This window comes from Opisthocomus hoazin, chromosome 8, assembly GCF_030867145.1.
Source record: "Opisthocomus hoazin isolate bOpiHoa1 chromosome 8, bOpiHoa1.hap1, whole genome shotgun sequence".
Classification (NCBI taxonomy): domain Eukaryota; kingdom Metazoa; phylum Chordata; class Aves; order Opisthocomiformes; family Opisthocomidae; genus Opisthocomus; species Opisthocomus hoazin.
In genome coordinates, this window is record NC_134421.1 from 13,740,243 (window position 1) to 13,756,874 (window position 16,632).

At 40.4% G+C, this 16,632-nt stretch overlaps 1 protein-coding gene across 9 annotated transcripts in view; it reads right to left on the reverse strand.

The window, feature by feature from the left end:
* Window positions 1-16,632, reverse strand: part of LARGE1 (LARGE xylosyl- and glucuronyltransferase 1) — a 290,868-nt gene that overhangs the window by 22,067 nt on the left and 252,169 nt on the right. For all 9 annotated transcript variants that reach the window (XM_075429418.1, XM_075429422.1, XM_075429423.1 and 6 more), the window contains 2 exons: window positions 14,498-14,653; window positions 3,049-3,212 (listed from right to left, as the gene is read on the reverse strand). In XM_075429418.1, the coding sequence (XP_075285533.1) occupies window positions 3,049-3,212; window positions 14,498-14,653 (320 nt within the window). The remainder of the gene's footprint in view (window positions 1-3,048; window positions 3,213-14,497; window positions 14,654-16,632) is intronic.

Below are 16,632 nucleotides of genomic sequence, written 5' to 3' on the forward strand. Positions count from 1 at the left end.
TTTCTTAGATATGAGATATTACCTTTACTAGTCTACACCTGGTACATTATTTTCTTTTTATCTATTACAGAAACAAAGGTTATTATCAGCCTGAAACATACAGCCAAATCAGAAACACAAATCGATAAAAATGACCTAAAAAGTATGTGAAGGCTTTAGCCTTTTGATTGTACAAATAATAAACAGAGAAAAATACTTTTTTGGTTTTTTTGCCTTTTTCCAACATAGTGGAAACCTATTAATCAGGAGACTCCAATTCATCAGCACTCAGATTTAGGGCAGCCTTTTAAAAATGGAATACTTGCCTAGCAAGAAATGCAGCAAAATGCCTTTCAAGGACTCCACGCCGTGTACAAACAGCATACATAACTTTTTTAAATGGCACACCTGATAATGCCTGCAAAGTTTTGCACGATAGTTAAGTGGCAACTGGCTTTTGCTGGTATAAATTTCCAGCTTAGTGCCCTTCAGAATACTCCATTTGGCTGCGTCGTTCTCATCAACAGGCTCCACTTCCACGAGTTTGATACAGGGACTGCTGGGTGATGTTCCACAATCTGCTCTCTGTAGGTTGTGACAATAGTCTCCTTTGACCATAAAACTTAGAATTACGAGTTTCTAAGCACAATGTGAACAAGTTATTTTGATTTTGTTAGGAATGTCTTGAGGAATGTGTTCTCTCAAGGACTCTAGAGAAAATAAATATACTCCTGTACTGCACAATAATGAGGTCATCTTTAGTTGGCAATTTTTTTTAAAGGTCTGCTTCAGTCAAGAGAATTTTGCTGGAATTCAATAGTTTTGTGAGATAGTTTGTTTTCACTTTTCTTCTTAATAATACTCCACCAATTTACAACTCATTCTCACCCAGACTTCAAGCAGCGTAATGCTAACTGGGTCTCTCCTTGTCCACATCCGGATCTCACTTTTTTGTAACTCCCACCCTGATTTCTGAATCCCAGGTGAATCCCACGCCTTTAAACAGGCTGCCTAGCCAAAACACACACATGAAAACCACACTGATGCAAACAAGCCATTGTCCAAGAAAATGTCATGTCAGTGTAAAAGGTGACAATTGCCCAATAACGAACAACACTGGACCAAGTCTGTTTCACAGCTTCTATCTAAAGACATTAAGCTCCTAAACTGCGTCCCTCCCTTCCATTCCCCAAGCCTATAGCACAGGCAAACATAAGCATGTCACGATAGTCATGTCAGCCTCAACTCCAACGGGACTATAATTGGAGACACTGAGAGCTGATTTTTTGCCTTTCCTCATCTCGGACGATCATTTGAAAGAATGATGCGGGAACGTAGCGTATCGCACATTGTTTATGTACGCGTCATCTTACATCTGAGACACTATTCTTAAATGTCTACAGCTACATTGGAGGAGTTTAATCAAAGTGGTTTAAAGAAGATACAAAAAAAAAGGCAGTAACTGAAAGATGTGAAAGAAAACAAAGCAGCTAAACAGTTCTTTGGTATGATATTATTTATTGATTTTAGCTGAAAGAGAGTATTTCCAACTCAAATCAATAATTTATAGCAACACACCAACGAAGCAGGGAAGATTTTTCCTGCACAGTATCAGGAGGGCTGTTCTTCCTGAATAAAAATGTGTGGTTCTGTCTATCAATAAAAACATGTGCCCCAGTGAGGATCCAGAAAGGGAAACAGATGCTCAGACTTTGCATCAGTGCCAGTGAATCAGCACTGAGCCCCAGCTCATTCTTTTGAATTAAATTCTGGGGGGAAAATATACCACGTGCACACACCAGCTTTACTAATTTACTGTGGCACTTGCTCAGACTCTGGCTTAATTTACTACTTTGGTTTTTTACTCAAAGGTTTGTGAACACTTAAGAAATGTTTCCTCCATTAAAAATCAATAGAACAGACACTGATACGCATAGCAAATCGTAATACAATGTGCAAGACGCGGTGCTGAGGCGCTGGCGAAACAGAACAGCCCTCATTTGTTTGTGTTTATTTTTAAAACAGGCTGTAAATGTTTTGTTGATCTGAATTCCTCTGACCCTCCTGGAATAGTGCTGACCTTCTACTGGTGCAGCAGCAGTGGTATTCACGGGTCATGTGGTATTCTGTACGTGCTCTGATAAATGAAATATCAGCTTCTGGCTAATATTCAAGGAGTTCTGACCTGTTTTGTAACCCACTCTGGTAGCAGTAACTAGATAGTTTGGACTAGATCCGAACTGAGAAGCACGAGGAAAAAGGAGACTGACAATTCAAAATTTCACAACGCTGGCTGATCCAGACTGCACTTTCAGATCTGAAAAATGGCAACTCCTCGCAATGGTGGGAATTCAAAAGGTGGAGATAGAATTTGTCACGAAATGGATTTTTTTTTTTTTCAAATGAAATACCAGCTAAATTCCACTTTACATCATAACTGAAAGTTGAAGAGAATTAAACTAGAAATGTTATTCTGAAAATCAACATTTGTGTAAAAATGCAATGGTTCCTCTCAGAAGGAGGCTCTTCACGTTACACTAGCACATTAAAAAAAAAAAGTTTTATTTTCAACTTCCCAATTTGAAACTAGGATGTTTAGTTTTGATTTTCACTGTAAGAAAAATCACTAATTGAAATTTTCTGCAAGGAAAATGCCAATGAAAGCAAAACTAACATTGTGTAATGAGGAAATGCTGTGTGTAAAGACTTGGTCAGCCACAACCGCTTGCCTAAGCCTATTACAATCATCTCCCATTTTTAATAAGTTGCTGCAAAACCCCAGAAATTAATAATGCCTGACAATCCGGACAAGTAACAACCCTTGCAGTTTCAGTATTCAGCCTCTCATAAACTCCACCCGCACTCCTGTGTGCACTGCAGAGCTGAAGTCTGGATGCGTGTGTGATACCTGCATGTGCTACTCCTAATTCCAGCAATGCCTTACAGCATGACATCCAAGTTTCTACGAAAGTGAGTTTTTTCTCTCCCCAAAGCATTACATAGTTGGATTTCTCTGTAAGAAAATACTCCTTGTCTCACGCTTCCCGATGAAGAAGACACGTTTCCTACCTGTCCATTGAAAGCTGAGCCACCAGCGTTACATCAGTATTGTCTGAAGCAGGCTCGTATTCGTAATGTAGAAAATACAAATGAGTGCGATGGACGGTGAAACGTTCTCGACGAAATTCGTAGCATAAGTCGTCCTCGTCCAGCTCAGACAGCTGTTTCTGGAGCTATAAGAGAAGAGTGGACATAAAGATAAGTTCTTTATCATTATTTTAGCAAAGTTCTTTATAATTATTTTATCAAATTGGAGAGAATGAGGAGGTTGGTAACTTGCAGCATGATGCAATGGGGAGTGGAAGTGCATCATGCAGTGTAGCAGTGTTTTCCCAAGCCTCGCTCCTGCAAGTCACTGGACAGGAGACTAGAAGAAAGCACTGTTAAGCAAATTGTTAAGGCAGACAGACCATTGTATTATGGTCCATATATTGTATATAGTCTCTGTATTACATCCTTTCAACATGCAGACTAGCAATGAAACCGTGAACAATCACACGTTTAATAATCACCAAGTTTCAGAGTTAATGCTCCAACCTGATGCATAATGTCATTCCTTATTAGAAGCAGTGTTTCGAACTACTCGTAGACATACGGCTCCAGTAGACAAGACTCAGCAGCAGATTAAGCTTGTACATGCTGGACTGAGCAATTCCCATTCTGTTGCCTCTGCTGGAGAACAGTAGCTGCTGCTAGTGGCATGGACGGACTGCTGGAAAAGTAACATCTTCAACTGATCATTACTCTATCTCTGGAGACGTATGTATCTGCACCAGTTCAATTTTGCAATGAAAATATTCTTTCAACTGCAGAGGTGCCAGAACCTAGCCTACACTTTTAACAGGATTTATGCTTCTGGATACCTAGTTTGAGAAATCCAAAGAACGGCAGATTAGCAGAGAATAGGTAATTTTCTGGCTCCCTTGGAAGCCAAGTCCCTTCAAAGTCAAAATGGGCATCTCAAAGCAATCCAATCCCGAGTCACTTAGACATGTAGCTTTAAGAGACTAAAAGCTTAGCTCTGGGGAAAGGAGGAAGAGAAAAACTGACCAAATACCTATGCAGCTGACGCTTTCTATCCCTGAATTCTATTATTTTAAAGCAAAACATCTGGCTAGATTATTTAAAATGCATTCATTAAAAGGAAAAATCAGTCACATCTTCTGTAAAATGTACTGCAAAATGTAATGAAGATGAAAATTATATATGGTCTTAACATGTCAAATAGAGTCCCATTTGTGTTGCTCTAAAATGCAGGTATATAAATAAAGGTATTGTTTTATATTTCATACCTTAAAAGCATCCTATAAGAAGAATACGTTCACATATTTATTAGTAAATAAGAAAAATATTCACTTTATAGCAATTTTAAAAGTTTAGATAAAATTCACAGTGCACTTCAAAACGGTTTCATGTGGAAAAAACAGATGATTGAATTATAACATTCATTTAGATTTAAAAATCTCTTCTTTCTGTCCTGTTCAGAATGATTTAAAGTAATAGTTTCACCATCTTCAAGGAAAAAAAAAAAAGGGAAATGTAGGTATTGCTTGTTCTAATACTGTGTTAAGAAGAAGAGCTGTTGTTCTTGGAACTATAAGCATAATGGCTGCCATCAACAATGATGCTTACAGCTGAATGTTTTCCTGTGAAGGCTGACGGAATAATTCCTGATATTTTCCTGTACATCACTCTATAATCTTCTTTTGAATAATGGAAATACCTCCTTTGATTTCAATGAGTTTTGGATCAGTCTCTCATTCTTTTGTGCTATTGTTCCGCACAGATCTTAAAACATCCCTCAAGAGAGATTGCTTTTAGAAAGACAAGGGTCCAAATCTTGACAAATCTTCACTCAGGCAAAGTTTCTATTTGAAATCCAGATCTCTTTTGGTGGAATAGAAATAATTTCTTTTATGTATTCACAGAGTTTCATTCATTCTGCTTTACAAATCATCATTCAGCTGAGCTGTACTTTATTTTCCAAATCACATTCAAACAATATTTGAATTAAACCTAATATTTACAACAGTGACTAGAAAGAATATTATATCTTTCTGTTTCTTCCTTAAAAAGAGACATTAGTACACCCTTAACAGAATTATCCAGGAGAGTATTGAAATTTAAATGGTTAAAACAATAGCAAAGCACGTTTCAGTGGTACCTTACTATCCTGATGCACATACAAATGACTGGGGTAGAAGCTTGTAGTTGCACAGCAGCTATTTATCAGGCAGTCACTAAATGATTAGCAGATTACATTCAGGTTGCAAGCTAAGAGGATAAAACCACTTAATTATGAGTTAAAGAATAACATCTGGGGCTAAATTATGGCTTTCCACACTACAGAGCCCTGGGTGGGGGAGAGGAGGAGACATAGCTTTTTAGAGGCCCCAGTATTTTGATGGTGAAACTCACCACATCACAAACTTGGTGACGGAGGTGAAGGCGAGCAGCAAACAGCAGAAGATCCCTTCTGCTAGAGGGAAAGGGAAACCTTGCTTTTTCCACTGCATTTCTTAGCATCAAGATTCTGTCTCTGTCCGGTCAGTCAGACTTTTTCTGAGCCTGCAGCTATGCTGGTAGTCCGCAAGGTTCTCCCTGGTGCTTCCCGCGACTCATCCTCAGCACTGCATGTAGTGTCCGGACCCAAGAGAAGACATGAGAGGGCTGTGTCCATACCCCTTGTAGAGAGCGATCCCCAGAAGGACCGTGGGCATGGTGTGCTCTGACTCTCCCTCAGCCCCTGCCCCCAGCACCCTCCATTGAGCCCAGACAGGCTGCCAGGGGGAAGCCCAAGCACAGGCTGTCCAAGAGCTGTGGCTAACACGTGGGCATCACTTGGCAGGCTCAGACACGCAGCTCCATCAGCTCTTTCCATGAATGCTTGTGCAATCCTTGCCTGCTCATACCATGAGCCTGAACTGCTAGGCAGCCTGAGGAGCCATGCTCTGCAGGCTGGGCAAACACAGCTCACTTCAGGTAGGACAACCAGCATAGGACAGGCTGTCGTTTGGCCTGCAGCATTGTCACTGCGTATGTGGCAAGCGGTCTGTGTTAAGGATGGGCCTATCCTGCAATGGTGAGGCAACAGGCACTGGAAAGCAATAGCATGTGATTACCCACGTGAAAACTCCTCTCCTACTGGAAGCAATGCTGGACATGCTGGGCACTCTGCATTTGGTCCAGCAAAACCCACAAGCTCACCAGTTATCTCACTGAAGCTAACGGTATGACATGGACAAATTATGAAGACAAACAGCTGGGTGGTGTACAGTTTTAGAGCCTTTTTCCCTTTCTTTCTTTGTTCTCCCTGTTCATACACATATTCAGATACCCATGCCCCAGTATCATATATATGATATATATGATATCACATATAAAGGCTGTTTTCCCTTTACTATGAAGAGACACACACAATCTATAAATGCATATTGCACACAATCATATGCCATTTTTACATACTCTTTAAAATGAAGGATGTTAAAGGCACGTGCCATTCAAAAGACAGTGAATTGATAGACATATATATCCTTAAATTTATCTGAGTTACCTCATATTATTTTTCAGACAAATGATCAGATAAAATTTCTCCAACGACAGGTTCTTATCTACAGCATGCATATTGCATGCATCCATTATTTACAGATAAAGAACTTCTGGCTTCATTTAAGATTTGCTCCCACATTATGTCTTCTTGAAAAGATAGGTTTATAATGGGAATGCTGACAGATCTATGCAAACAGATGCTTACTTAAACATTGTGCACCATCAAAATGAGGACCTTAAAAGCAGCTGGATTTGATAAAGATGGCATCCCCATTATGGACCCCTCCATTATACTTATAACAATATGCCTAATATAGCAAAGACTTCTCAACCTTAGAGTGACAGCATGTATTTTCATAAGCGAGTACCTGCTTAGCATAAGATTCACTGTTTCTACAAGATTTTCAATGCTAAGGCTACTTGCCACTGAGCATGTGGGAAATGTCACCTCTAGGAAACACAGCTGAAAAATGTATTCTTTTCACGCTGTGTACTGTAGCTGTTCTCTTAGGAAATACTGTAGTGGGAAAGAACAAGTGCTTTCATTAGCATCATGATGTCACTTTCTTTCAGAAATAAAAATGGCAGCCAGGACATGCATAATGCCACAACAAAGAGAAAAATACATTAAAAAAAATGTGCTAAGTTACTTCTCTGGGCAACCAGCTGTGGCAGGCAATCAGACTTCATCTCAGGAAAAACAATCTTTGAAGTTAGGCTGGCCAGAGAAGCACAGGCAGGCCAGAAGGTATTCAACTCAACCATCAATCGTCATGATTTACCAGGTCCACTTGTCTGCCTACTACATTTGTATGAGATGAGGTGCTGTTTTCTATCCATGTGATAGATGGTGGACCCATACGATACACAGCACACAACATGTACCTTTCACCAGCAAACTGGTTAGTCTGCTCATAAATCTCCCTTCCTAAGGCTGTTCCTAGTGTAAGCAAATTTCTGATTGCCTGCGGGTTTTTTTAACTGCTGTGTCACAGAAACAATTTACTTCCCACCGAAATCTACAGGATTTCATCTCAGATGAGATCCATCCAAAATCCAGGATCAGAAGTATTTTCTTAGGGATTAGCAATGTTTAAAAAAAAAACCCCAACAAACAATGTTTTGTGTCTAGACGTTACTTAGACCTTGGGGAAGGGAATAAAAACCCTAATGTAGGCATCTCTGTCTCATCAAGTGTTTCAGGTGAGGTGAGATGACACTAGGCTTAAGCCACTCATTATTATGCTAACACAACAGGAACTGAGCAGCTTAGATGAAAACTTTTAACTTTCAGATCATCTTTCCTCCTCCCAGGTGTGTGCAGTTAAGATTCATAGCACAAAATCAACTCAGCTTAGCGACTGAGATGAAAACCAACACCAGCCCAGGATGAAACTATAATCTGGTTATAAACTGCAGCAGTTTCATTTCCTCCTGCGTAGCTGCCCCAGTTCCCACCAGTAGGCAATTTGGATTGCAACATTTAGCAGTTTCAAAGTGTGTGAATTAACTGTTGCCTTTAGCACGGGGCATAAACAAAGCAGATGATGATGTAGGGAGGAAAAAGCATTCACTGAGTCTTGTCTGGGATGACCTACATAAAGTACTTCAGGTTTCTCCAATGATCAGTAATAAAAGCCAGACTAATCCCACATCAATTAAACCTTTATTCCTCCCATCCCTCAGACACATCCAGGATAGTGTCTGAGCAAGCGTACCTAGCAAGAGGAATTTTATTGCAGCACGTAAAAAGTAGCTAATACTCTTGCTAGATGGAAGTAATGGCTTCTCTTGACTGCAAATAATCAACACAAATAAGAACCCAATTTTTAGACATGCATAACATCTTAGACAGTTCTGCACATATGAAGTAAAACGTCCCTTGATCTCAGCTGCAGATGTCAGATCTTGGTAGTCCTCTGCACCTCCTTTCCCTGGGTCTCTGCCAAACCTTGTTGGCTGCGCTGTTCCCAGACCTCCGTTGCAGCACAGTGCCTTGACAGGTTGGTCTCCTTGCTTTTGTTTCTCCAGATTGTTCCTAGACCTGTTCCTTCTTGTGTGGCAAGTTGCACGGTCTAAGTCAGACCCAGCCCTGTTTCTACTTCCACGCTCTCTATTTAAGTAGTCTGCCAACTCCCTATACGTACAGGCAGGCACCCATCAGTTCTTTTCTCTTCCCACTCCAAGCACTCTCTCTCCAGAACATGACTCTATGACAGCTCAGTGTCTCAATTAACACTTTCCTTTCTGTCTTGATCTACCTTTCATTCATTTTCTATATAAATCTGGATTTTTTTTCTCCTCCATACTGTCTGGACATCAGTGAGGGCAAAGGATGTCCCTCACAACAGAGACCAAATAGGTTCCTGCTCTCAGCTCTACTGTCCGATCAGAACCTGTCAGGGAGCATTCAGAAGAAACAGTCACAGAAAATGCTAATCTTTGTCCAGCTCCCCTGCCTGCAGCATGCTCAGCTCTGTTGTGCCACTGGGATATTTATAATCTGGTCAGATGTATCCATGCACTCTCCTGAGAAAACAGTCTCCAGAGATCTCAGCCTCCTTAAAGCCAAAGAAAACACTACTGATGATGTGTAAACCATGATTTTTCAGCATTATAATTTGCCTAAGTTTTCCCCAGTTGGAAAAAGACATGTTCCTGTCTCAAAAGTCAGTTCCTTCTCTGAGGCATGGAGTATTTCCATGAAGAAGTCATCAGAACTTGTGGTTTGGGCAACCCTCGCAAGCCTTTCCCCATGTTTCACTTTAAAAAATCAGAGAAAAGAAAAAAAGAGACATAATAGCATGACAAAAAAAAATCCCAGCCCACATGATCCCCCATCTAGCAATATTACAAGAAGTTGAAAGTGGTATAATGGCAACTTTCAGGCAACGAACAGGATGGGCTACCAGCTCAGCATTTAATAACAATATGAGTTATAATAATAGAAACAGCACAGCTGGGGAAGTCAGGATTTCACCTCAAAACTGCCGTATACCATCTGTTACTACTAGAAGAAGACTATGTCATGACAAAATAGTAACTTTAAATCCCAGTCCTACAAATGATGCAGCATGCTGAAATTCTGCAGGAGTAAAGGGTACTGAAAGCATCAGTCTGACTGCAAGTTCAGTGCCCTGATACTGACTTGGAAGCTCCCTTTGCATGCTATTTTTAGATCTTCAAAAATTTCTGAATTTTTTAGTAGAGTTTATACTGTGTGGTGCATTGCTAGAATCTCCGGCTCTTCTGGTGGATATTAAAAGCTGCATGTACAGCCTTTTGCTAATATTAAAAATCTCTGGTTTTGCACAAAAAAATAAAAAAGGAAAACCACATTTAGTAATTAAGTATGCACTTAAGTAAGTGTTTCCAGGAAGAAGTAGATTTTTTTACCCTTTTTTGTTGTATTATTGATTTGAAAATCTGAAAATAAAAATCTGCAGAGAATTTTCTCCTGTGTTTTCTGAAAGTCTTCTCTAATGGGATTCTACTATCCTTTCCTTAAACTGAGTGAAATCAGTGATAAACTTCCCACTGGTCTTGCTCTGGGCTTTAGACTAGGACACAGCCTTCACTAGTAGGGGACACCCCATTCAACCTTCAGATTTAATGCTTTGGCAGAAGTACTTGTTGAGAAACTGCCTGCAGGAAAGAAGTTTTATAAGAACGCTAAAAGGTTGAGTGTGTGCCTGTGTGCAAAAATCAGGCTTACATATCTATCTCATAGCATAACCATAGACATAGGCTGGTACACAGAAGATCCTGCTGAAATATTTTATGCTTTACAGTAGGTCCTTTAGAACAAAATGCCGGACATAAGAATTAAAACCCAATATGAGACGTTCAAATTCAAGATTATTGTGGGTTTCACCTTCATGGGTTTCCCTAAAATCTTCCATCTTGCATGAAAGTAAGAAAGAAGGGGTGAGAAGGGGGAATAGCGTGTAGTAAGTAGGATGAAGTGACTAAGGACGTGCTCCAAAGGCCAGCTGAGCCAATGGCAGTGTTCACAGGAGGATTCAGTTCATATTCTGAACTTCCAACCCAGAACCTGCACAAAAGGCAAAGGGGTGACTGTAATATCAATCTACAGAGAAGAGTCTGCTCTGTGTAACCCCACTTTTGTACATACTGAATGAAGAGGACGTACAGTACTGCTCTACGGTATGGAGCATGTGGCAGGCTCCTGTCCACAGCCCATCCCTGCAGCACGCAGGGTCTTTCAGTCTGAATATTCCAAGGAAAGGATGAAACATGTATGTACACATAGACATAAGTATAAGCATTTTTATATAAATAGAAAAATTACCCCAACCTGTATTTCTTTGCCTCCAATATTTCGGTTTCAGAGCCCTATCTGTTCTGTTCATTCCCATTTGTAATGTTTTGGAACCTAGTAACAGTGCTGTTTGGTGCAGCTGAAGATCAGCAACTGACTAGGTCAGGACTACGCAGTATAAGATCCAAAGACCATATTCAGGCCTCTTAAAATTCAGTCTGTGGTATTATACTTCCTTAGCAAACATTAAAAAAAGAAAAGCACTAATCCTTTCACACGCGTACAGACATACATATTTAAGCATACATGCATGCGGACAGATACAAAGAGTGAGAGTTTAATGTAAGGTCTGATTACCTTTGAAACTAATGCCCCTTTAAATATCTCTGGTACTGTAAAGAGTTCTTTAAAAAGGGAATATGCACAATTCAAATTCATTTTAAGGCCATCTCAGTACTGATGAGCAGTGTAAAGGGGCCTTAGAGTAACAGTATCAGCCCAATGGTACTCACTGCCACACTTCCTTTTCATGTTTTACAGATATTCGCATCACAAATGAGATTCCTTAATTACAGGTTGCGTTCTAAATAAAACATCATTACAAATACTAAACTGTAGAGAAGCAATGGCTGGCATATTGGAACAAGACCTTACGGGTAGATTCTGACACAGACTGACTGTGAGTGACAGACTCACACTGAGCCGCTGCTTCTTCCACAACAGGGCTCAGTGCATTTAGTGCTGAAGTAATTCTCCCTGGTTATAAAACCAGCAGAGCTATTCTAACATTTTGTCCACTGGTCCACAGTGCAGAGAAGCACAGGAGCACCTTTTACCCATATACAACGCCTAACATAATAAAGCGCAATTGTGTTTTGGGGCAGCTAGTCTCAATTCAGAGAAGAAAGGAAAAATAATAGCTATTAAGATAAATCAAACAGCAATTCCTACATTACACATACTTGACTTTGCAGAAATTGTAGCCTTTTATGTAACACATATGCTTAGGAATCCTAATGGAAATGTGCGGCTGCATCTTGTCAGACTAAAGGTCCATCTCGCCCACCATCCTGCCTCTAGTTGTGAGCTGGCTGCCCAGAGAGGAGTGTAAAAGCAGGGTGAGCGTACAGCGATGCTTCCTCAGAACGCTCCCTTAGTCCTGGGCTTGTGGTTTAAGAACTTTCTGCACCAAAGCTTAACAGGTCCTGATTGATTTTCCTTTCATAAAGAGGCACTTTTTGAGCATATGTATATTTTTAGCAACATTACCTCTTGCTCAAAGCTTCATTACATCGTGGGTGGAATGTCTATCTTTGTTTTGAACCTGCTACTTGCTATTTCCACGTCATGCTCCCTAGTCCTTGTACTGGGAGGAATGACAAACAGTGGCTTCCTGCTCACCTTACAAGATGCTCCGCTTCTGAAGACTATCCTGCAACAGATCATGGGAATGTACTGTATTTTAATAGGACACCTGTGACACTGTACGTGCTACAGCAGACAGAGAGTGAGAGAAAGAGTGGTTTTCATGATAATCCTATTCTTAGGGTCTCATAACTTCAAAGCTGAAACTTGCTTTCTGTACTCTACCATAAAAACGACATAGTCAAGTCCAGAGGGGAGCTTACACCACAGGTAGCTAATAAAAACCAATGTCTGCTCCTAAGCTATCTGAAGTTAGATTTTTTCCTATATGTCCTTGATCTGATAGAAGGCTGTTAACTTTTTGGTGCCTTTTGGCAAGTTAGGACTCATGTATTTTTGTATGTCTAGCTCATTCTTTTCCAGTATCTTTTTTTTTTTTTTTATTTATAAATGGATGAATGAGTTACGTTTCTTTTTCAGACACAAGCCATACCATATACCATATTGCGTTCTACTTGTCTTGAATAAGAAACAGGCTTGAACAGTTAGTCATTTCCAGTGTCTGTCAACTAGATACAAGCTCAGTAAAATGAGCCATTTTAAACTTTCAGGACTGCCATTTTCAGCAGCAAGAACTTGACGGCTCCCCAGAAACTTGTCATTTGGAATAAATCTGTTTATTAAGGATCTATAGAGATCTGGAAAATATAGCAAGAAGTCTGTGACTGCATTCATGCTCTTCTAACCCACACAACATATTGCAAATTCAGTATAATTTTAACCTGCATTCTTAAAGTGTGATGAAGGTGTGTTTAGTTCTGTTGTCTTTTTTTTTTTTAATGTCTCACTCCCCTTATCTCGTCCTATTCTACCCTCTGCTCCGTCTATTGTATCTTGATGTCTCTGACCATCCGACTCTTCATGGTCTTTCATCACATTCAGTTCACTTGATTGTCTAAAAGCCTCTCCCTCTTGCACAGGATTTTCTTTCTCCATGTGCTTTTGCTCTCACTGTGCGCTTACTTTCTCTCTCTCTCATCCCTGCTTCAGTCTTTCCCATTTAACATTTATCTCCAGTTTCTCATCGTTCCCCACTCCTTTCAGAAGACAGTGAGATGGTCAAATAAGTATCTGGGAAGCCATGCCTTGAACTAAAATATATCCAATCTCTGAGTGCTGTAGTCAAATAATTGGGAATGGCATCTCCTGCGGTCATTTTATCCACAGACTAAATGGAAACACTACATACCTCAACGATGCTATTGATTGCCAGTTACTGCTTAACTGCTAATATGTACATAATACTGGCTTTGTTTATTGATTTTTATATAGACAATGTTGCATATTTTAGAAATCTTTTTTTTTTTGTTGAAGATGACATAAAATGTTACAGGTTCCTTCTTATTTCCTTTCAGACTATGTAGCCAAATTTGACACTTGGTCTAGAAATCTCCAGAGACCCCATTATACACAAGGAGTTCATACACATGTGTGTATAAATGTTTCAGTTAGCAGTTTTTTACATTTGAGCTATATGTACCAAGGCACGCACACACACATAAGAACATCTGTATTTAAACATCATTGATTTCAACCATTTTCAAAGGTTTTGCTTTGTCTGAAAGTTTCTGATTACAAATTCAATGCAGATATACATAAATGCTGCTGTTTGGTTAGGGTCAGTGCAGCAAAAACCTGCACATTCTCACAGCCTATGTGTACCTTGGAGTATTAACTCATTCTGTAGCTTGCAGCACGGCAAAAACTCATGGACCTAAATCCATCAGTCTTGGTATTTCTATTTGTTCTTCATCACTTGTACATTAGTATCTACCAGTTAAAATTGACATCGCTGTATGCTGAACAAACACACAGCAAGAAACAAGCCCTTCCCCAGGGAAGTTTTAGGTCTAAGGGTGAGATTTGCAAAATTGCCTAATGGAATTAAGAGCCCAAATCCTCATTTTCAGTTTGTGATCTTACCTTTACTGGGGATTTTTAAAAGGCAAGGCAGCCAAAAAAAAGGCAACGAAAACCAGGGGAAAGCCAGGATTAATACAACAGTTTTACAGGCAAGGAATCGAGGAATAGAGAGATTAAATGATTTGCACAGCATCACTCTTGAAATCTGAGCACTGACCTCAATTCTCCTGAGGCCCTCTGCACTGCATTACCCACACCACCAACACCCTGAGTCTTCAGGTAGCCTGTGCCTTGTATGAACCACCCTTGAAATCTTCAAGCCCTAGACATCCCACTTACATTTTCACTGTTGACGTCTGCCTCGCTGGGGCAGCCAAAGAGTTCCCGTCTCAGCAAATTCCCATCATACTCCAGGAATGTCAGGTAGAGGTTGCGGAAAAACTCCACGTGCTTGTTTTTCACTCGCAGTTTCTTCGGTGAGTTCCAGTGAATCACCTCAGAGGGGGGAAAAAAAGAGAAAACACATCCTGCTGTTAGAACACAGATATGATTTATTTGTTGTTTTTATGCGTGCTCAGTTCACTGCCCTCTTAAAAACACAAAAACCCAACCTCAAAACGACACAGACTTCCTTCCGTCTTTTTATTGGGAAGGCTTCACCATGTCTTCCAGAAGCAACTGCATACTCTGCAGGTGATGTGCTTTGAAACTCCTCCATAGGATAACCTGCACATGTGAGCTGATGTGCTGCTCTAGTTTGTGATGCAGCACCTCCTAAGTGCCACCACAACTCTAATCCCAGACCTGATAGGTTATGGACTCTGTTGAAAAAGGTGGCAGGACGGAGGGACACAGGCATGTAGGTTTTAAACATTAATCTCAGATTTCCACATGACTGTTTCAGCTAATGAAATTGATTCACTGTTTCACGCCAGATAGGTTGTTCTCTGGTTAGGTATTGAAAAGAAAAAGCTTGAAATTAATCCCCATACCCATTTACACCCTTCAAAAAGGACTGAATTTAATCTGAACTTCTTTTTGCCATTGCTTCATTTAACCAAGACTGATCTGAGTTGCGTTACACAACACAGCGATGCAGTACAACGCTTCACCCTTTGCGCTCCAATTTCTAGCAGGTATTTAGCCTCTGCTAATGGAAGATGACTCTCACACTGGCCTCGATTTAACTCTAACGCTGACATAAAGGGCCCGATTCTCATTTACATCAATGCAACTTTGCACCGCTGCCAGTGCGAATGAGAATTGGGCCCTAAGGAAAAACTAAGAGGGAGCCAACAGTGGCTTGCAGGAATGATTTAATTTTATAGAGGCTATATTTCAGGCATAAAGAAAGAAAACACTAAATGCTTTGTGTTCAGTTTTATTTCTGCGACTTCTATAGAGATTTAAAAAAAAAGTGTCCCTTGGGAGTATTTCCGAGATAGGAGTTCTGGAGGTTCTGTGAATCCATTAAGTTAATTGGATGAAGGCCCCATGTCACTCACACACAGCCACAGAGCTGCAAGGCCAGCTGCCGAGCCGGTCACGCAGCTTTGCTCTGAGCATTGCATTTGTGGGAGGGAACGCACAGCGCTGAAGCGCAGCACGTAGAACAGAAGCAGCCCAGAGCAGATGAATGCAGTTCCCTCGGTGTCAGCAACACAACCCCACAGGAACAGGGAGCCCTCTGAAATCACGCTGTCTGTTGTCGAAGGAGTGGACTGGAGGAGGAAAGCCTGGACGTAGCCTGAATTCTTCCTGTACTAACTTCAGCAAACAACACCGTCTCTCCACTGAGTATTTATACTGCCATAAAAGCTGTGGCACTCTCTTCTACATACCCAACACCAATCAAAATATCTCCTGATAGGGAAGGCTTTATCCCTTCCTTGGACTTCACTGCTGAAGCTACTAGCAAGTCAGAAAACCATGCACGTGGTTACAGAAAAGCAATTGTAGGGAAAAAAGATTATTTCAGAAACTGGTAAATCACTTTTTCCAGTTATAGGAACACTTTAAATCAAGATCATGATGCATCTACACACTGTATAAATCTGGGAAATTATTTGGACAAAAATACTCAGTGCAGATATTTTTCCCAGGTAATGCTATGTTCTTCGCTGGGTCTACATTTATCCGTATGTTTGAAGTGTAGCCTAACTATGCAATAACATGTTGCTGCAACGTGTGATGAAAACACAGACCACCACAGAAACTGAAGGAGCTTTAGGTAGGTTAGGACACAAGATGACAGATTTCCTCCACTGAAAAATGGATCTTCAAAATCTCCTTTCTTTGAAAAGAACTTGGCATATTTGATCCACTGCATTAAAAAATCTCCACAATTGAACACTACCTCAGGGAAACAGGCACACGTAACAGAAGCATAGGGCTGAAGGAACCTAAAGGGCTGCTTAACAGATTTACAGGGTACTAGTATGCATTTTTACAAGCAGGCATAGAATAGAAACTGC